Raw genomic sequence first — 20,377 nt, forward strand, 5'->3', positions numbered from 1 at the left:
CTTCGAGGACCGGCAGTGCATTTTACTCCAGTACAAAACTAACACTAAGTATGTAAGCGGGTATCAATAATATTTTTTGTCAGATAATTAATTATAATGGCATACCATTCTAATTCATTTTATCAACATTTTAGATCGATCCAATGACCCAAAATATATATAAATTACGTCCCCAACTAGCACCCTTTTGACCCCTCACGGCTAACATAACACACAGCAGCTCGTGGTGGATTCTCGAATCACAAGAAAACGCCATGGCCGAATTCCTCGATCACAAATCCATCACATATGTCCATAAACCAATGTGCTACTGCAGACAACATTTCCGGCCAAACTAAATACTGGACATGACATATACATTATGCCAACAATTACCTGGTGTTCGTAGTAATCTGGACTTCGCTTTACAATAGTAGCCTACGTGTATCTTTTTTTCAGCTTTCGTGACCTTCGTGACTGAGAATGCATACTGGGGTTATCCTTCACCTTTCAATATTTTTCGATCGTAAAGTAAACAGAGAATACGGATGTTGGATTCACCTCCTCACCTCCGCTCTCTCCTCGGCCTTCCGACCGGCCTCTTCGCCTGAATGCGGCCTGCGTCGGGCTCCTGTCCCGCCGGCGCCGTATTGTTCAGCTGCGGCAGCCAATTCGATGGTCTGGCTGTCTGGCGATTGTTTGGGCGACGACTTCTGCTAGCAGGCACCGGTGACCTTGTCTTCGTAGGAATGTTGCTCTCCAAGTTGAAACCCCTCGTGTAACTTTTGGAGCTGTTGACTGGATGGAAGCCCATTGATGCGCTGAAACAGATAGTTTTTCCATTTCAGAATGCAGCAGCTATTTACAGAAAATTCCAGCAGCTGTAGGACTGTATCTATATCGACTAAGTATAATATCAGGGAAAAGATCATAGATAAAAAAAGGGGCCAAAACTGAGACCACGGCCACAGAACATTGGCCATCTGAAACTAAAATAACTGTCATTGAATATACCTGGGTGCAGCCTCAATGTCTTCCTGAAACATCAGTTTGGAGGCAGAACAAGAGTCATTGCCCACGGTGAACTCTACAGATAAACGAACAACATTATAAGAAAGAGGTAGTGACTTGAGGCTCATTCTCGCATAAGTGCATAACTAGATAATTAGTGTGGCTGAAGTATGGCGACATACTGTCATTCTTTCCTGAAGTGCTGGATCCATTTTGCTTTAGTCTGACTCTTCGAGACTCTTCAAAAGTAGCCCCTATGCTGGAGTACCTTCGTTTCATGACCTGCAGTATCGACTATGACATTGTGTTTATGTACTTCAAGATCGAACAGACAGTAGGAACTGAAACAAAAACAGGAGATTTAGCAGTGTCTACCCTACCTAAACAGTTTAGCATGGCATCAACAAGGTAGTAAACACATTACTTCAGCTGAAAACATTGCATCAGGAGAAGGTCGTTACAGAGGCACAAGAACTGTTTGCATAATTCCAGATTTGAACAAGCGGTAAACAAACAAGACGCAGCAGTGTGTACTCCATCTAAAATTTAGACACGCCACCAAAGAAAGAAGAAAACTGTAAAGTCCAATTGTCGATACCAGAAGGTACTCAAAATCGCACAAAACTAGAGCTATTGTCAGAAGTTATGACACTAAACAAAATTTATACTAAGAAAGCAACAAATTAGTAACAACTGAGAAACCTAAGCAATATGGCATATTTGTGTTTTGCAGCATCTAAACTAGTTAAAACATATTGTACATCTACATATTGACAAGGCACATACAAGTATAGTGAAACACACAATTGTTGGATTCGATGGGTATGGTTGCTAGACTTAGGATGAGTTATAATTTCTGAAGATAAGAAGACTCACAGGCTGACTCCTCTCATGATTCTTGGTGCCAAGGCCTTTGATACTAGTTGAACTTTTCTTCAGCCATTCCTTCTGAACAGTGTTGTCAAATCCTGGACTATAAGCTGGAATCTCCAAATCCTCCTGTCGAGAGGTGTTTCGACTTGAAGAGTATGCAACAGGGTGTTGCTGAGTGCTAGCATGCCATGCAATGGGAAGAACAATTTCAGGTTCATCTACACCTGGGTCTGAATCTACCACCCGCTCTTGAATTATCTTTATTAATTCATCACATTCCGAACTAACATTAAAAATACAGGGCAGAAGTCAAACATCCTGGTCCAATCTATCCAGCAATTGGCTAATATAAATAACCATTAGAACAGCAAGTTTCAGATCTTTGTGTCAATGACTTCTGTTTTTGTTTCTGCAATATCCTATGGAGAAAACAATGGGACAACAGTCTTGAATTTTTGTGTCACAGATTTGTCAGTTTTTTCACATCCAGAAAATGTCAGTTATGAAAAGAAGACTGTAAACAAACAGATTGAGTGCTTATTCAGCAAAGTGGCTCTATAAATAATCCATAGAAGGGTGTTTCAGACGGTTATGTCAATGCCATATGCTTTTATTGCTGCAAGATCCTAATGATATAACAATGGAACAACATCCTTGAATTTTGGTCTCATGAATTTGGCAGCTTTGCATTTCCTAAACAAATTCAGTGAACAAATGGAGACTGTACAAAAACTGACGAAGTACTAAAACACAGTGAAAATGAGACCAACATGTTTGTCGTTTGAGCATACAAATTTAAACAATGAAAGAGAATAAACAAGGTTGCACATCTTAAGATAAACAATTCAAGGAAACAAGATATACCGTGAGTAAGTATCCTGTATAAGTAACTGCTTTACAGCTTCTTTTGGGTCTATTTCTGAGACAACTGCAAAGGATCCATTGCTAGAATCTTTCAAAACGATCTCCTTTCCACTCTACAACAGTAGGAAAGCACTTAGCTTGATGATACAAATTTCTCCAAATACCCGATTTATCACTCTGGTGGTCCAAGAGAACTACTTGTTTTAATACTACCAAAATGTAAAGAAGACATATAAGGTTGCAGATGCAGAGAATGGGCTTACCAAGTTTAACTGACAACTATCAGAAGCAATGCACGTCCCAGTACCATCATCTGTTTGATAAGAGAAATATGAATCAGGAAACTCACTAAATCATTGAGAAAGCAACTTTTACAAAGTTCGTCAACATATACGACCACATTGAATTAACAATTGTCATGGAAGTAGTGATGGTGAGATTTGCAGTACACATTCATAACAGCGAGATGGTCATCTATACCATTCCCTTCGTCTTGAAGTTTTGAATAAACCCCTACTTAACACATAGTATTTAACATCAATGCAAAGGTTCTCCCGATCAGGAAACACGACAGAGAACCTAGCGTTCTGGATTTACCATTCGGGGTATATTGAACGGAACCGCTCAAGCACCCGATTCCCTTTCTATTTTCACGCTAACTCGACTTCATTGGCTCACTACATAGTTTCGAGTTAATCAAATCAAGCACCTACTTCCCCCAAATTGCGCTCTGCTGCAAGGCAAGGGAAGCACCTGCACCACCATCTCCACTAATCGGTGATGCCACACGCGCGTACACGGATAGAGAGGATCGCAGCGACGACGCGGGCGCCTCACTGAACACCAGCAGCGCGAGGGCGGCCTCCACGGCAGCACGAAATTGGGGCGCGAGCATTTCACGAGGCTTTTGGGATTGGGAACGGGAGGATAAAGGAAGAGCGAGTACCAGCAGGGACGAGGGCGCGGCGCGGCGGCGACTGCGACGACTCCGGGGAGGAGGTCGTGGTGTCGGAGGCGGAGGAATCCGGGTCGAGGGCGGCGGCGAGGAGGCGGCCGGCGCCGCTGACGAGGCAGGAGAGCCACCCGCGAGGCGGCGGCGGCGGCAGCGAGGGATCGCCCGCGGCGGAGGAGGCCATGAGCGGGCAGAGACGCGAAGACAAGGGGGAGTGCTGGGCAGCGGTGGCACTGCGGAAACGGGGAGAATTTTGAATTCTCCGACGAACAACCGGTAGTAATCACTCTGAGGCGTTTACGCGTGGGGTGGTTTCGCTTTACTGAAAGCGTACTCTACATATTATTGTGTCACCAAACCACGTCTTTCTTGAGGGAACGCGCATTTATCTTTTTTACCATCACATGTTAAGGGATGATGTATCCAAGTTCAGTACAGATGCGGGGATGCCTAGCTATACAGATCAAGGGACTATTGGCCTGTCTGAAGCATATTGATTTTACACATTTTTGAAAAAACATCAGATTAATTTCAGAGCTAAGAGCCTAAGATTGAGAAAAATCTGATCTCAAATACTCAAAATCAGAGACATTGTCTGCTAAAGTTAGTATGACCCAATTTTTATTTTTTGAAAGACTGTATGATCCAATTCTGATATTTCCAAATATTCAAAATCAGAGACATAACCGCTCAAGATTATGCTGTATAACCTCTAGATTCAGCAAATGGAACTGCAATCTGTGCGATCTTTCCACAAGACATAAGCCACATATTACTCGCTCCCGTTCCCTTTTTGATCCGTGTCCGCCGCGTGAACTGGTCAGACACCCAACTGTCCAGACGCCCTGCATCACTCCCTTCCCACTCCGATCACCTCACATGCACGCTATATATGCCCGGCGAGCTCACTGCCCCACTGCGCTCACATCTGCATGCCTAGCCGCATGGCGCCCTGCAGCAAGCTGCCGCCGCTCCTCGTCACGCTCGCCGTCCTCCTCCCCGCGCCGCGCAGCCTCGGCGCCGGCTTCGGGGTGGGCGCGGGCACCATCGACGTCACCAAGGTCCTCGCCGGCTTCCCGGAGTTCAGCACCTTCAGCAGCATGCTCACCGAGACCAACGTCGCGCTCGCTATCAGCAGCCGCGACAAGGTCACCGTGCTCGCGCCCGACAACACCGCCGTCGCAGCGGCTTTCAGCGGCACGCTGCGCGTCCCGCGGTCCCTGCTGGTGGACCTCCTCGCGCTCCACGTCGTGCTCGACTACATCGACGAGCCCAGGCTCGGCGCGCTGCAGCACGACCGCAAGGGCGAGGGGTCCGTGGTCACCACGCTGCTGCAGGTCCTGGGCGCGCCGCCGCGCGGCGTGGGGTTCCTCCGCATCTACTCCGGGGACGGCGGGCGCGCCATGCTCTCCTCTGCCACGCCTGGGGGGCTCGGGAGGAACGCCACGGTCGAGAAGCTGGTCACCGCGAAGCCGTACAGCGTGGCCGTGCTCCAGGTGAGCGGCTTCGTCGTCCCGCCAGGCATCAGAGTCCAGCGGGCGTTCCCACCGAGGACGAGCAGGCACATGGCAGCGCCTCCGCGCAAGCCGGCTGCGCCGGCGCCTGCGTCGCGCCGGCGCCCGGACCCGCCCCGGCGCCCTCAATCGGGTCCGGCCCGCTGGTTCCGAGCCCGATGAAGCCGGTGCCTACGCCAAACCTCGTAGATACTCCCGCGCCGGTGCCTCAGGAGACACAAGTCATTCCGATCCCTAGCGTGCACGGTGGCCTTGCGGCGAAGGTACCATCGGCCGCCGGACGCAGTGCGGCGAGCTGGTGGAGTGGTATCGCCGCCGTGGCCGTCGGGATGACGAAAACGACATGCCTGCATTTGCATTTGTAAGTAGGGTAGCATGCGACAGAAAGACGGCCGTGGGTCGTGCACTCGGGTGTGCTTGGATCAACTAGTTAGACCCATTTGTCGTTTCCATTTCGTGATCTGTAGCCAGTTTGCTATAATCTGCAGCACGAAATTTGGTTTGATTTCATTTTCATATGGGAAATTTGCTGTAATCTCCAGAAAAAACCCCGTTCATCTCTCTGGATGTTTGAGGGGGTATGCGGCCAGCAAAACGCCAATCATCTCTCTGGATTGAACAGTCTATCTCACCAAACCGAACCACAGCCTTGATGGCATCCAGTAGCGATATACAGCGTTTCAGTTGGCCACACTTGTGAAAAAGCCATGCAATAGGTGGTATCATTCTTCATAAAATGGTAGCAGGAGGGAACATGTTGCCGAAAGAGGTTTTAGTTTGTTTATTGGTTGGCCCTATGTTGTGTAGATGTATCTATATTGCTTTTTTACCAAAAGGACAAGGCTGATTACGAAAATACAATAATGTATACCATGTTTCAATGGTCTGGATTCATCTTACAAGTTACTATACCTCAACCACTAGAGGCTATAAGAGTAGGGGATGTTTGGCGGGGCTCTTTGTGGGGGGGGGGGGGGGGGGGGGGGGGGGGGGCTCCAGGAGCCGAGGCCATTTTGGAGGAGCCGCACAAAACGGCTCCAGCTCCTCTGTTTTTCACTAGAAACGGCTTCTCGTACAAAACGTGAAAAAGATTTTTTCATTTAGTGTTTAACACTCATTGTTGGATCTTATATTAACTTGCAATTCTCGCCTTCGATCTAAACTTTTTAGCTCTATCACGTTCAAAGAAACTTGCGAGCTTAACTGTCTGATCGTCAAACAGATGCAACTAGCAAGTTGACCCACGGAAATAGCGCGGCTAGATTGTTGTTTTATCTTTTCAAAATTTCCTATCAAGACTTTATAAATTAATAATTGATCAATACATAATTTCTAGATTTCTTTGATAAATTTATCTATCATAGTTTCACATGTATTTTCATGATTATGCTTCCATTTTCTCTTTGCCGCACAATTGATATTAGTGTCATCTCTCAATTTGAAAAACTGATAAAAAAAGCAAAACATAGAAAATAAAGGTTATATCTTAACTCCTGCAAATATCTCCTCCTGTTGCTAGTGTTCTATCCAAGATTTTACTCCTTTGAACAAAAGTATAGAGAGAAAGATGGAAGAAAATGAAGAGAAGAAAACACATGATGATAGAGCAAGTGAGGAGAGCACAAAGTGAGTCCATTTCTCGTTGCCTGTTGCATTGTTTATATGAAAGGGCATTGTTTATATGAAAGGAGAGAGTGGTTAGCAAAAAAAAATCCTGAGCCCCTAGTGGGTACAACATTTATAAATGGATCCTTAGCCCGTTACATGGATTATTAACTTGTCCTTACTTTTCTCATAGTGTTTTAATCTAAATTTAGTTATTGTAAATTATATTTTGTATGAGTCGTTAGTTTAGGTCTTTTTTATAATACTCATTTGGTTAGTTTTTTGTCATTAAAAACTTAGGTATTTATTTATATCTATTTGTCGAACACACAGTCATATGCAACTAATTTTAATTCTACCGTTTGCTCATGGACCTTTATCTTTTACTTAAGTCAAAAATTTTAATTCATATACTATTTTTATAATTTTATGAAAATCATGTAGCTCTTAAATTATTTGCAATAAGAATAAAGAATATGCTCTCAAGATACACCACTGGTCCTTTATTGTCGGTCATCATCTTCGCTCTGGGAAGACTAATTTCTTCCTTTCTTTCTCTATCTTTGAGCCTTTCTTTCCATCTCACCGACATCCACTAAGGACTCATGTGTCTAGTCTTGACTACAACAGCTCTCTAACTTCATCCAAGTGCTTCATGTGGTCCTTTATGTTTCTCATATATGCTCTAGTATTCTTTATTTAGATCACAATTAAGATAGAAATTTAGATTGTAGTGGATTTCCTCAACTCCACTTTATCATTGTATCATATTTCAAACACTTGCAGTATTCTAGTAGCCTCGGTTTCATATCCCTAAGACGTGTGTGGCACATATAAGGTAGTATCTCGCTTGGTTATTGGCATTGGACCGGTGTGGTTCCATCACCGATCACTCATTCTAGGGTGCCGTCACACTTCACACGATGATCATATTGCATTGGGGCCTCGTTTATCTTACTCTTCGTGGCTAGCATGTGTGCCACATGGGGCTATGCATCATGTCAGCTGCTGCTACGAATCTCATGTCATTGTTCCTCATGTCGTTGTTTCTGTCATGTCGCCTTTTCCACCTTCCTTTTGCTCTCCTAGTTCCTCGATGCATTGTTGTTCATAGATGCATGTCCACATCTCTCATGTTTTCCCTTCCTTATAATGCAAAGCTTTATCTTAAATTAGAGTTGTACCTTTATACTTTACTCTTCTATTAGAGTATAATCAAGCTATTATAATGCGGGCCACTAAGATCAATAGTAGAGAGATTTATATTTATTTCAATGATTAATATGGTAACTTACAGGTCCTATAATCAAACATAATATCTTTATTTAACATTTTGGTATTAAAATAATTAATATATAAGTTCTTTCCATGTCAACTCTGGACGTTGCTTTTTAATAATTTAACTTACTACAACTTCGTGTAACAATATCTTCATACTCTTCATCTACATCAAATTCTCGATATAGAGTCGTGAACCTTTCCATATTAGAATTACATTGCAATTGTGCCATGGTCACGACATGCCTTTCACTGATCTTCTCCTATCTTCTTATTATCGTTGCGATCACACCGTGAGCTGACAACTTAGCTGCTAATTGGGAAAATGCTCTTGTTTCTACCTTCATATTAACATTGTCTCTAGGTCAACCATAGATTTACTTTGGGTATAAAGAAGCATACCAAAATAAGGAGGAGAAATGGTCCAGATAGATAATTAGGACTTGGTAATGATGTAGTTCACTATATGTAAATCGATGGTACAGGTAATTTCTTTCTTATTCCAAATTTATATATTTATTAGTCGTATTCGATACGGACTACTCTTTAGATTAGTCTGCACCGTTAAATCATCGTAATATCCAATGATGTATATTTTTTCTTTTCTTTTCAATTAATATGGTATTTTCTAAGCTCTCTCAGTAAACGTGGTAGCTTCTTTTAACTCTGTTATATTAAGATAATAATAGATGTTCCGTAAAAACTTACATCTTCTTCATTTATGGTATAAACTTAGACGTACCAAGTCGAAACGTCATACCCTGGTCAAGCAATCCTAATCTTAGCCTTGACAACAAAAAGAGCCAAAATGTGTCGTAGCATACTCTAGCTCTCAAGCTCCTTTTTTTTTACCCCATGCCAAATGTGCCTCTGCAGGACTGCAACACATCAGAGCTCGCTCGAGCTTCCCTGCGATCCGTTCCACCCCAGAGCGCCTGCGGCCGAGGAGGCGTCGGGGCGGCGGAAGAGTTCGCGCGCGGAGAAGGCCGCGAGGATGGCCATACCCCCGGCGGCGAGCATGCTGCAGACCATCCCCGCGGCGGCCTGCTCGCAGAAGCGGGTGTAGATGTTGCAGAGCTTGCTCCACTGCAGGGCCTCCACGCCGATGAGCCCCACGAAGCACGCCTGCAGCGCCGCCACCGTCGTCGCGAACACCATGTACGCGCACCCCTGCACAAGGAAACCCACAGAAAACACCAGAGCAAAATTTCACAACTCTTCTCAGCGAAAACTCCTGCTGCAGAAATTGAAAGCACTGGCTGATGCTATCTTTGTCTGGGCAGTTCAAAGAAAGAGGTTTTGGTTATGCAGTTGCAAGTTGCAACTGCAAGAGTGAAGACGGCTCCTGTCTGTCTGGTCCCTCCCGTCTCCTACCTACGTGGAGCAGACGAAACGTGGCACAAAGAAGGACTGCAGCTCTGAATCTCTGATCACCAACTCACCACAAGTTGCCATTGCCATTAGTGTGTGCTCGAGCACGAGAGGGATCGCGGGCAAACTCGGCAAGCCACTCTGTCTGCGCAAGGTAGCTGAGAGTGACGGGTTTAAATGGAAACGGTTGGGGACAGGGCAGGGCCCTCTGCTCGGCTGTCCGGGAAAAGCGAGTCGGCAGAGTGAACGGAGAACAAAAGCGTGAGTTGCAACTTGCAATCGGGCGCCGCACCGTACCTTGTCGAGGAGGAAGGAGACGCACGCGATCTCTCGGCTGAGACGCCGGGAGCCGCCGCCGGCGCCGGCCGTGGAGAGGCGGGCCATGTAGAGGCACCGGGCGAGCTGGACGACGTGGTACCCCGCCGCGGCCGACGCGGCCACGATCAGCACCCTGCGCACACGCAAGAAGCTTTCGTGATCAGAAGGCGTGGAGGCTAGTCCGAGCGAGACAAAGGTGAACAGACCAGCGGTGGTGCGTACCAGAGCGCCTGGACGTCCTTGGGGACGGCCTTCTTCTGCACGAAGAGCACGGTCTTGGTCTGCGCGCTGAGCCCCAGCAGCAGCGCCCCCGCCGCCGCCATCGCCGCGCACGCGCCCCGCAGCACGTACTCCGCCCTCGCCGACGACAGCGGCGGCGGCGCCTCCCCGGCTGCCATCGCTATCGATCCCCTCCGACGCCTCGATCGATCGGTACGCTAGGCCGCTAGCTGACTAGCTCCCTCCTCCTACACAGCACACAGCAGCTTGCTCCTGTTTCCCCGGCGAAACGAGGGCCCTCTGCTCTCTTATAGCCTTGGCACACAGGGCTCGGAGACTTTGGGGACGCACCGCGCCGCCCGTCCACCACGCGCCGGTGTGCAACGTGTGCCCGGCTTCCCGGCGTCTCATCTGCCCAGCTGCTGCACACGAGCAACAAGTTCCGTTTGCTATCGCCCAGCTGCTCGTGAATCATGACCTCACTGATGGGCTGTTACAACGAGGAAACGTCAAGCTAGCTACGCAAGCAAGTTGTTTCCAAGACATCACATCCATGTTTATTGCAGAACATTATCTGTTAACGGTTAGCCGTCAAAATATCTACGGACATTTTTTGTGTGGTAGCGATCGTGTTACTTTGCATTTAGCCTGACAGAGAGAAGGTGAACATTTTATAGCAGTAGCACAACGCATTCTGAAGGGCTTTTTTTGCCCTTTTAAATTTCTACAGTCTAATCAGGCCAAAAATGTGAGGAAAGCACTTTTTTTTTGGCACACCTACAGGCCTAAATATTTGTGTAGACCTGTTTTCATTCATGAATTTTAATTGTATTATTGGCCATTTTTGAGAATGAGTATTATTGACCATCTGCCTGTCGAAAAATTAAAGTATCATTGGCCCTGCTGATTGGGGCAGTTAGCTTGTCGTGTAAGCCATTGGAGCCATCAGATTCAGAATTATATATCTAGTAGTATAGTTGTCTTGCAGGTCATCACATTAACCACAGCACAAGACTCGCCACAGCTTCAACTTTGAGCCTTGATGCCGCATCAAAGCCTCAACTGCCTGGAATGCGACGGGTTACCAGCTCATCAGCTCCTATGTGTAAATGCTCTGACCTGACATCAAAACGAAAAGAAATTCAGTTCGGCCAGCACACGTGCTATGTAAGTTTCATTAGCAGCTGCTAACCAAAACAGAATACAAACTTAAACTAGTCAGATCCAGTCAGGTTCGACGAGTCGGTCTCTTGGATTTATTGATCTGTCGATTTTTTCTTCGGGGACAATTTGATTGGTTAGAAGATGATGGCTTCTGCAGATGGTTCATCAACTAGGGATCCACGTCTCTCTAGTTAGGTCCCTAATATAAATGAAATATGTGCAAAAAAAACAAGAAATAGTATAAATCACCGATCAGATAAATGAAAGTTGAGCCTGTAAATTACATCAAAGACCACCTACAGGTGCGTGCAGCTAACCATAACGGTTGACCTCATCCACTGACAAGTTCACCAATCCAATTTTCCTGGGTTTCCCTTTCACTAGAACAGCGAACTGTCCCTCTTGACCTTTAACAGATTCTAAATGGGGATCAGTACTTCAGGTAATGACACATAGGAATCAGGATTGTGACGACTGCCAGGAAGGAAAGGGCACAGTAAGTAAAACATGCATCCAGAAGCAAATGTACTGGCAAGGTAGGCGGAGTGGTGAATGTGCGTGATATCTAGTAAGGTTTTGTTTAGATTCCAAATTTTTCTAACCCAACTTGCAAGTACATCACAGGGTTAGAAAATCTTTGAATTCCAACTTTGCAACACAAAATTCCAACTCTTTGAATTGCCCTAAGAAAGACTAGAATGCCCCTCCGTCCCAAAAAAAGTCCACCATGCAGCGTCACACATTGCTTGCATGTTTATATCAAATGCAACAGTACTCAGAAGCTCAGAGTTTTTCCTAATCCTCTGAACAGACAATATTACAAGTTATAAAAACTGGACCATAGTACAAATCGCATGCAACTTCTGAGCAAATATTTGATACAATCAATAAATATCCGAAAGAACTAGCATTATTATAGTTTGTGAACAAATAAATCTAAAGTACAAGTCCTTCAGGCCCGCCGCAAGCAAGATTATTACAAGTTCTCAGCAAACTAATGCAAATACAAGTCCTCAGGCTCTATTGTACAGGTGGTCAGCAATATAATCACGAAATGTATTCATCTGTGCAACATCTTCAAAATCTGGGACATCAACAGCTTCAGTCTGCTCAATAGAGGCGTCTGGCGGCACATAATGCACATGTTGATCTACCAGCCCAAAGTCATTATCGTCCAGCCCACTCAATCTTATGAAATTATGCAAAGCCATACAAGCAACAATAATCTTCGTTTGCGTTCCGGGAGGATAGCTAGGGATTAGCATCAATATGCGCCACTTCATTTTCAGTACACCAAATGCCCTTTCAATGATATTTCTAAGAGATGAATGGGCATAATTGAAAGTCTCCTTTTTACCTCGTGGTTCTGCGACGTTTTGGAAGTCTTGAATATGGTACATGGTTCCCTTGTATGGAGCCAGGTAACCTGGACGGTTGGGGTACCCGGAGTCCACCAGATAGAACTTCCCTACAGCAGCAACTACCTGTAAGTGTTAAGTACTTAAATTAGAAATGCTAAATGTAGTAGCACCTAAGACGCTACCTTCAGGTGGGTGAGGAAATTGATCCTTGTACGTAGTCATAGCATCATCAAACACTCTCATATCATGAACAGATCCCGGCCATCCCGCAAGGACAAATGTAAAGAACATGTCAAAGTCACAAACAGCCATGACATTCTGTGTCGTCACGCCCTTGCGACATAAGTGCTGTACAAATTTATCAGCAGGCACTACACAAGGCATGTGGCTGCCATCTATAGCTCCTATGCAGTCCTTGAATTCAGGGTTGAACCGAGGGTTAAGCACCCTAGGATGCGTAGTGCTAAAGTCTGGGTCCCGAAGTCTAATGATATCGTCCGCAAGCTTAACCACACACTCCAACACTCTATAGAATATTGCGTGTACTGTGCCTAGTGACCTCTCAAATCTGTCCTCAGCTTGCCTAGCTGATTGTGGAGCACCTACAATCCAGAGGAACATCCCTAAAGCCTCAATAGAGATCGATTTTGCAGTGTCCTTCAGGCCATACTCATTTCCTAACAGAGTATGCAAACTATAGAACATATTATTACTCATTCTAAACAAGTTGTAGCAGGAGGTTTCATTGGCTAGTTTGTCTTCTACTCATTCCAATCCAGTCATCTTAGGCACTCTGTGTTCTGCCCTATTGTAGAACTTGTCCAAATGGAGGGCATATTGAGAGTACATACCATATATGCAATGTCCTCCTGATCCTCCTGTGCCAGCATGCCAAAAAAATCCTTCTCCCACAGCTGCTTCCTACCAGCATCAGCATCCACCTCTGCTGAAGGTTCGTCAGCTTCCTGCACACATGAAACAAAGAGAAAAAGCTCTAATCAGTACATAATCACATATAGAAAAGGAATGATGCAGCAGAACCTTGCCTTATGTAACCTACTGTCACATGCACACAGCGCACATACAGGGACCCACATAACTTAAATATTCGTCAACAAGCAACACCACAATAAAGTTGCACAACACAACAAATTAGCACAACACAAGCGTACACAATAAAGTTAAGAACATCACAGGGTTCAACACCCACACAACCACACACAGGTGCATGCATGGAATAGAGGTTCTAGTTGCCGACCCCAGATAGGTGTGCAAGGATGCATTTTCTTCCTTCTTCATCTGCTTCCTCAAAAGACTCCATGTCCTCATCAGAACGGACTAACTTGAGAACTCCAACCCAAAGGCGGCTGTCTCCAGCTACCCCCAGCTGCCTAGCCATCTCCCTCACTCGCTTCCTCCTGGCTCTCTTCTGTTCCTCAAGTTGTTCCTCTCTTTTCTGCCTATCCGCCCAAATCTGGTTCTGTGCTGCAGTTCTGTTCTCCAGAATGACGTTGAGCTCCCTCATGTTGGACTGCATTGCACGCACTGCTGGGCTCCTGGACTTCTTGATTGGGCTGCTGCCGGTGCTGCGAGTGCTAAGGCTGCTGGAGCTCCTCTTGCTGCCACTACTGTGTGGAGTGCTCTGTGGAGTGGTGTCGCCGCCATCTTCATCTTCGTCACTGCTAATGGTCTGTGGCCCTTTGCGGCGGCCAGGAACATATGAAGTTTCCCCTGTGACACACACGCCTTGGAACATCTTGTCCATTTCTAGGAGGTAGTCAGGAAGGCCATGCTTGAGCTCCTTCTGCTGGTCCTGCAACAAACGCAAATGAATAGAGTTTGTCAGAAAACCTACAAAGCTAATTTTGTAGTTGTGTACACATACGAAGATGGTGCACCTGGCTGTTCTCTTCCCACCATTGTTCAGAAGCATTGACAGAACCATCAGAGGAACGGTCCAATCCGGTTTCCTTGATCTGGAGATCACGTATGGCTCTCCATTCCTTCTTCAGTGCTCGGAGCTTATTGCCAAAGATTACGTTGTCATGAACCAGCTTTGTCCGTTTGAAGTATTCCTCTGTGAGATTTTGCCAACCCCACTTAGACATCTGACCCCTGTTGCAGTACCCCATGTCAATCTGGTCACAATACAGCTGACAAAAGACCTGAGTGTGGTAATCACTCCATTGAGCCCTGTCAAGCTTGTTCTGAAATATTGAACAACCTCAGTGCCACAGAAACAGAATTATTATACTCGTTACAGAATTCCAATTAATATTTTTATTATTATCATCGCAGAACATGCAGTAATTCACAACTTCTTTGTTATAAAAGGCAGTGAGTTCAGATAGGTAGGGATTGCAGCGGCTAATTGCATCTGTCAACTGATTGAAGGTAGCATGTAACATGTCCTAACTTTTTAAACAAAAGACGGAAATTTAAAATTCAACTGGAGTCCTGCATCGCAATGCATACTGGATTCCAGTGATGTAAATTTCAAGGAAAGTTCATCGGTGTTGTTTAATGCTCAGAACAAAGATGCCATAACAATTTGCCAAGAGAACTTGAAAGAGAAAGGTCAAAATAAGGGAATGACACAAATAGGCAGTAGTATCCTTTGTCCTAGTTGCAACTTCCAATGTTTGTTTGTTACTCTGTCGTGTGCTTCCATGAATCAACTGGCTATTTGTTAAAAAAGAGAGAAGAGAATCAACTAGCTGCCAACTCTGGCATGAGCTGCTCCCCATTGTTCCTGTAGGGCAGTACCGTATTAAATTTCTAATGGTTTATACCTAGATGCAGCTTTTGGAATTAGTAGGGTCTGTGCAAAAGACGAAGGTGCCCAAATTGTGTTGAATACTAATTCCAAAAGGAGGACCAGAAAAATAACAGATCAAGTTAAAAAGAGCTGAGTACATGTTTGGAGGTGACGAAAGATACAATCACATCAAGTTAGACATGTTTGGAGGTGACGAAAGATACAATCACATCAAGTTAAAAAGAGCTGAGTACAAAGGAACACACTTGTTGATCCTATGAAAATACATTACAGATGTCTACAAGTAAAACAAACAAGTCCAATTGCTGCCAAATTAGAGGTGCACCCATCGTTTTGCCAACTAAGTTTCACTAACTCAGTTTCACATCGATGTATTAACAAAAAGCTCAGAGGACCAGTTCGATGACATACTGTAAAGAGGGAAATCGATCCATACCGGGACTTGGGGAGGAGGCATGCTGTCGTCGGGGGCGGCCTGTTCGAGGCGGCGACGTGCACCACGGCTCCTGGAAGAGCCAGCGTCGCCGGATGTGGAGCCACGTTGATGAGGAGGGACGCTGTCAGTACATACAGATAGGGGTACCTCCCGCTAGGGTGTCCAGGCCTTCGGATTCCCATAATCCATACTCCCCCTCGCCTCTGGGCCACGTGGCATACGGCCTCCGGGCCTGACAGCTGGGACCGCGGCCTCCGGACCCTCTCCCGAGCTCCATGAGGCCCGGGGTCTCTGCACACCCAGGTGAGCGGGAGAGCTCACGGGTAGCCCCTGCGGACCCGGCCTCCCCTGGGAGGTCCGGGGCCGCCACGTGTGATGGCCGGACCATCACAGGCCAGCCCGCTCCAACCGGTCTCGGCGGACCCGGGCCCCCCTTTTCCTGGGAAGGGGTCCGGCGCCACCATGTGTTGCCCAGCGGGAGGAGCGGGGCTGGCCCCGCCGTGTGCCTGCGGCCTGAGGACCCTTACGGGTCGTCTCTCCACCTACCAGCATTTAATGCGGTAGCTGAGTCGGGCGCGCCAAAGTCAAAAGGTGCGGCCTGCCACTGACACACGGGGCAGGTAAGCTGACACCGCGGTAAGCCCGCCCGTTCTGAAGGCGGCGCATCATATCACCGTGCACAGTACGCGGACTGTGTGCAGTCCCGTCACGGCGCTGCGCGCGTGATGATGGCCTGTAATAGGCAAGCCAAGGCGTGCGCTGTAATAGTGCGCGCGCCACAGGACAGCCCCGTCTCGCCCTCTGACCGAAGGTCCCATCCCAACAGTGACAGCACGGCTTCACTGTTGGGTAACGCTGACGCTGGACACTGTACAAGACAAGGCTGTACACGGCCATATCCTGGCTGTAGATACGCACATCAACTTCTCGATAGAGAGGACTACGGAGAGGAGCTGGAGTTGAAGATCTCTATGACTCTCGTGGAACAGGCCCTTGTAGGCCGGACCCACATGTCGGGGACCCGCCCAGTGTAAGCACTCCCCTTGGACTATAAAAGGGAGAGTGCACTCGTTAGAACACATCGAACATCCAGGGTCAAGGACAGATACACAAGCTCTAGTCCAGGCTAAGTTCCGTCCAGGGCTCTCACAGTCAATACAACACCAAAGTGGACGTAGGGTATTACGCTCCGGCGGCCCGAACCACTCTAAATCTTCGTGTCCTTCCTGCGTTCATCTGTCCACCGATCGAGCGCTCATAAGTCCCCTCCAAACCCATCCTTAACAAGGATTAGACGGGTGCTTTCCGCCACCCGGCTGGAGAATTCCTCCGACATTTGGCGCGCCAGGTAGGGGAGTTAGGTTTGGTTTGCGCTCGGTCGACCTTCGCGACCCCAATGGCGCAGGAAAATGGCCACCATGACCTCCTGGTCGGTGAAGAAGTGGCGTCAACAGCGCCACACGCCTCGCGCCATCCCGCCTCCAGGGTGGCCCCGCGTGCTGCTCCATCGTGTGCAGCGGAGCGGGCCTCTGTGGCTCAATCGGTGCTCCCACCGAGCGGGCCCCTCATGGCAGCCAGGGAGTTGCTCCGCAACCCTCCTGGCGAGGCAGCGTCACCAGACGCGCACAGGCAATGGCGTGACGACGTTGACCGCCTCCTCAACCTGGCACAGGTTTCCCCAGGCTCAGCGGGGGGGGGGGTCTGTGTCCAGGCAGCGCCGTCGCCAGGGCGGCGCATCTGGTTCCGTGCACTCACCATCCGTGAGGAGTGCACGGACCAAAGACCTCCGGGCAGAGCTCGACCGCAGGCATGCGGGAGAGGACGCCAGGGTCTCCATCGAGCGGGCGCGCAACCGACGACTCAATATTGAGGGACGGAACCTTGCGCCCGAGCTCGATGCGGCTGCGGCCAGGCCGCAGGGACTCCCCCAGGCGACGCTGACGGGTGTGGGCTGCGCAGCGCTCGCAGACCACCTCCGTGCAGTCGCCTGGCCGTCCAAGTTTCGGCCTCACCTGCCGGAAAAATATGACGGCTCCACCAACCCGTCAGAGTTCCTGCAGGTTTACATCACCGCCATCACGGCGGCCGGAGGTAACGAAGCCGTCATGGCAAGTTACTTTCATGTAGCCTTGACCGGGCCAGCCCGGACCTGGCTCATGAACCTTACCCCAGGAACCATCCAGTCCTGGGGTGAGCTCTGCGCGCAGTTCACTGCGAACTTCGCCAGCGCGTACCAGCAGCATGGCGTGGAGGCCCACCTCCACGCCGTGAGGCAACAACCCGGAGAAACCCTCCGGGCCTTCATCTCCCGCTTCACCAAGGTACGTGGAACTATCCCACGTATCTCCGATGCGTCTATTATCACGGCCTTCCGACAGGGAGTCCGAGACGAGAAGATGCTAGAGAAGCTGGCGACCCACCAGGTGGAAGCCGTCACCACCTTGTTCGCTCTGGCGGACAAATGCGCCCAGGCTGCAGAAGGCCGTGCATGGCACTCTGCAACCCAGGCAGGTCCCGCTCAGACGAGTGGGCCCAGCGTCGCTGCTCCCGGCAGCAGCAAGAAGAAGAACAAGAAGGTCCGTGGCTTCGACAAGTCACGGATTGGGGGTCCGGTCGTTGCAGCTGCGACGACCGGGGGCCAGAACTCCCGTGGCAAGCACCCGCGACAGCAGCGCACCGACCCCGGGTCGTGCCCTATTCATCCGGGGGCTCGCCACAGTGCCACCGAGTGCCGCGAGATCCAGAAGCTCGCGGAGCGCCTCAGCAAGAGGCGAGATCAAGCCTCCAAGGAAGGCTCCTCCCCGCCGCGCCGATCCGGTAAGGAGAAAGCCTCCGATGCCGATGCAGCTGCGACGGAGAGGGAGTTGGGGCATCAAGCCCCCAACAAAGACCTCAAGGGACTTTTCCAGCAGTCCGATTCCGAGTCCGGCGGGGACGAGCGCCGCAAAAAGCTGTACGTTATGTACGGCGGCAGTTCGGACCTCGTCTCCCGACGGGACGTCAAGGCCCTGCGCCGGGAGGTTCTCTCGGTGAAACCAGGGGTGCCGAGGGCGGCGCCCCACCAGCGGTGGAAGGGCACCACCGTCTCCTTCGGGCCATCCGATTGCCCAGAGAACATGGCGGGCGCGGGAGTGCTGCCGCTCGTTACAGCACCCACCATCGCCAATGTCCGCCTTCACCATGTGCTGATCGACGGAGGCGCCGGCCTCAGCGTCATCAGCTATGCAGCGTTCAAGCACCTGCAGATCCCGGAGTCCAAGTTGGCTCCATCGCGCCCATTCTCAGGAGTGGGCCCGGATCCCGTGTACCCGGTAGGGACCATCACCCTACCGGTTACGTTCGGGACGGAGGACAACTTCCGTACCGAGAACGTGTAGTTCGAGGTTGCGGAAGTTAACCTCCCCTTCAACGCCATCATCGGCAGACCGGCTCTGTACCGGTTCATGGCCGTTGCCCACTACGGGTACCTGGTCCTGAAGATGCCTTCTCCGTCAGGCGTCCTCACCGTCCAGAGCGATCGGGCCACTGCCGTTGTGGCGGTTGAAAAGCTCCATGCGCTGGCCACAGGACTCATCCTTGTAGCAGGCACCCAGGGGTCCGACCCCTCAACCTCGCGTGCCAAGGTTCCGGCCAAGGCGCCGAGGGTCTGTCCGTCCGACACGGACAACGTTCCCATGAAGACCATCCAGGTCGGAGCGGAGGCCTCCCAGACCACCCGTATCGGTGGCAACCTGGGAGAGAAATAGGAAAGCGCGCTCATCGCCTTCCTCCGGGCAAATGTAGATGTGTTCGCCTGGGAGCCATCACAAATGCCCGGGATCCCCAGGGAGGTGATTGTGCACCATCTGAAGATCCACCCCGGCGCCAGGCCGGTCTGGCAGAAGCCACGCAAGCAGTCCATTGAGCGGCAGAACTTCATCCGTGAAGAGGTCCGCAAGCTGCTGCAGGCTGGCTTCATCGAGGAGGTCTACCATCCTGTATGGTTGGCCAACCCGGTGGTGGTCCCAAAGGCCAACGGGAAGCTTCGGATGTGCATCGACTACACCAATCTTAATAAGGCATGTCCAAAAGATCCTTATCCACTCCCGCGTATAGATCAGATTGTAGATTCCACCTCCGGGTGTGATTTGCTATCCTTCATAGATGCCTATTCTGGTTTTCATCAAATCAAAATGGCTAGAGATGATAGGAAGCATACAGCTTTTGTAACAGTGGATGGTCTTTATTGCTATATAGTGATGCCTTATGGATTGCTCAATGCTCTACCCACCTTTGCTCGTGCAATGAATATCACTCTAGGTGATTTGGTTAGAGATATTGTAGAGGTGTATGTCGATGACATCGTTGTCAAGACTAGAGAGTCGTGTTCTCTATTAGAAAATTTAGCTCGAGTCTTTGACAAGTTACGGGCGACCTCCACCAAGCTTAATCCCGAGAAGTGCGTCTTTGGCGTATCGGCGGGGAAGCTCCTTGGATTCCTGGTCTCCCACCGGGGGATCGAAGCCAACCCGGAGAAGGTCCGGGCGATCGAGGCAATGAGACCCCCTGCACGCCTCAAGGATGTACAAAGGTTGACGGGGTCCCTGGCAGCTCTCAGCCGCTTCATTTCGAGGCTGGCGGAGAGGGCACTTCCCTTCTTCAAGTTGATGAGGG

At 48.9% G+C, this 20,377-nt stretch overlaps 3 protein-coding genes across 4 annotated transcripts; 1 reads left to right on the forward strand and 2 right to left on the reverse strand.

Annotated features, from left to right (window-relative positions):
- Positions 1-263: 263 nt before the first annotated feature.
- Positions 264-3,885, reverse strand: LOC112876518. Of its 2 annotated transcripts, none has more exons than XM_025940657.1 (8): positions 3,674-3,885; positions 2,991-3,040; positions 2,728-2,840; positions 1,867-2,041; positions 1,173-1,284; positions 994-1,066; positions 549-800; positions 264-456 (listed from the first exon to the last, which is right to left on the reverse strand). In XM_025940657.1, exons 1-8 carry the CDS (start codon positions 3,861-3,863, stop codon positions 435-437), a joined length of 987 nt encoding a protein of 328 aa, XP_025796442.1. In that variant the 5' UTR covers positions 3,864-3,885; the 3' UTR covers positions 264-434. The 2 variants fall into 2 exon arrangements, with proteins under 2 accessions (XP_025796442.1, XP_025796435.1); XM_025940650.1 differs by having other exon boundaries at positions 1,173-1,272; positions 1,867-2,146.
- A 738-nt stretch (positions 3,886-4,623) lies between these two features.
- Positions 4,624-5,558, forward strand: LOC112884949 (fasciclin-like arabinogalactan protein 3). The gene is made up of 2 exons (XM_025950599.1): positions 4,624-5,326; positions 5,383-5,558. Exons 1-2 carry the CDS (start codon positions 4,624-4,626, stop codon positions 5,556-5,558), a joined length of 879 nt encoding a protein of 292 aa, XP_025806384.1.
- Positions 5,559-8,734: 3,176 nt separating this feature from the next.
- LOC112899440 (CASP-like protein 2C4) lies at positions 8,735-10,477 on the reverse strand. The gene is made up of 3 exons (XM_025967921.1): positions 9,988-10,477; positions 9,745-9,898; positions 8,735-9,246 (listed from the first exon to the last, which is right to left on the reverse strand). The coding sequence occupies exons 1-3, from the start codon at positions 10,161-10,163 to the stop codon at positions 8,965-8,967; spliced, it is 612 nt and encodes a 203-aa protein (XP_025823706.1). The 5' UTR covers positions 10,164-10,477; the 3' UTR covers positions 8,735-8,964.
- Between the last annotated feature and the right edge of the window lie 9,900 nt (positions 10,478-20,377).

The sequence above is a fragment of the Panicum hallii genome, chromosome 1 (assembly GCF_002211085.1).
Source record: "Panicum hallii strain FIL2 chromosome 1, PHallii_v3.1, whole genome shotgun sequence".
Lineage (NCBI taxonomy): Eukaryota > Viridiplantae > Streptophyta > Magnoliopsida > Poales > Poaceae > Panicum > Panicum hallii.

What these genes read in the sequence shown, in the direction of transcription:
- LOC112899440 (XM_025967921.1), bottom strand. Translation starts at nt 10,163, where the DNA reads ATGGCAGCCGGGGAGGCGCCGCCGCCGCTGTCGTCGGCGAGGGCGGAG. An exon ending in AAGGACGTCCAGGCGCTCTG is followed by an intron (nt 9,899 to 9,987) that starts GTACGCACCACC and finishes GCGTGTGCGCAG; the next exon opens with GGTGCTGATCGTGGCCGCGT. An exon ending in TCTCCTTCCTCCTCGACAAG is followed by an intron (nt 9,247 to 9,744) that starts GTACGGTGCGGC and finishes TTCCTTGTGCAG; the next exon opens with GGGTGCGCGTACATGGTGTT.
- LOC112884949 (XM_025950599.1), top strand. Translation starts at nt 4,624, where the DNA reads ATGGCGCCCTGCAGCAAGCTGCCGCCGCTCCTCGTCACGCTCGCCGTC. An exon ending in GCCCCGGCGCCCTCAATCGG is followed by an intron (nt 5,327 to 5,382) that starts GTCCGGCCCGCT and finishes CAAACCTCGTAG; the next exon opens with ATACTCCCGCGCCGGTGCCT.
- LOC112876518 (XM_025940650.1), bottom strand. Translation starts at nt 3,863, where the DNA reads ATGGCCTCCTCCGCCGCGGGCGATCCCTCGCTGCCGCCGCCGCCGCCT. An exon ending in ATACAGGATACTTACTCACG is followed by an intron (nt 2,147 to 2,727) that starts GTATATCTTGTT and finishes TTTTAATGTTAG; the next exon opens with TTCGGAATGTGATGAATTAA. An exon ending in CACTTCAGGAAAGAATGACA is followed by an intron (nt 1,067 to 1,172) that starts GTATGTCGCCAT and finishes GTTTATCTGTAG; the next exon opens with AGTTCACCGTGGGCAATGAC.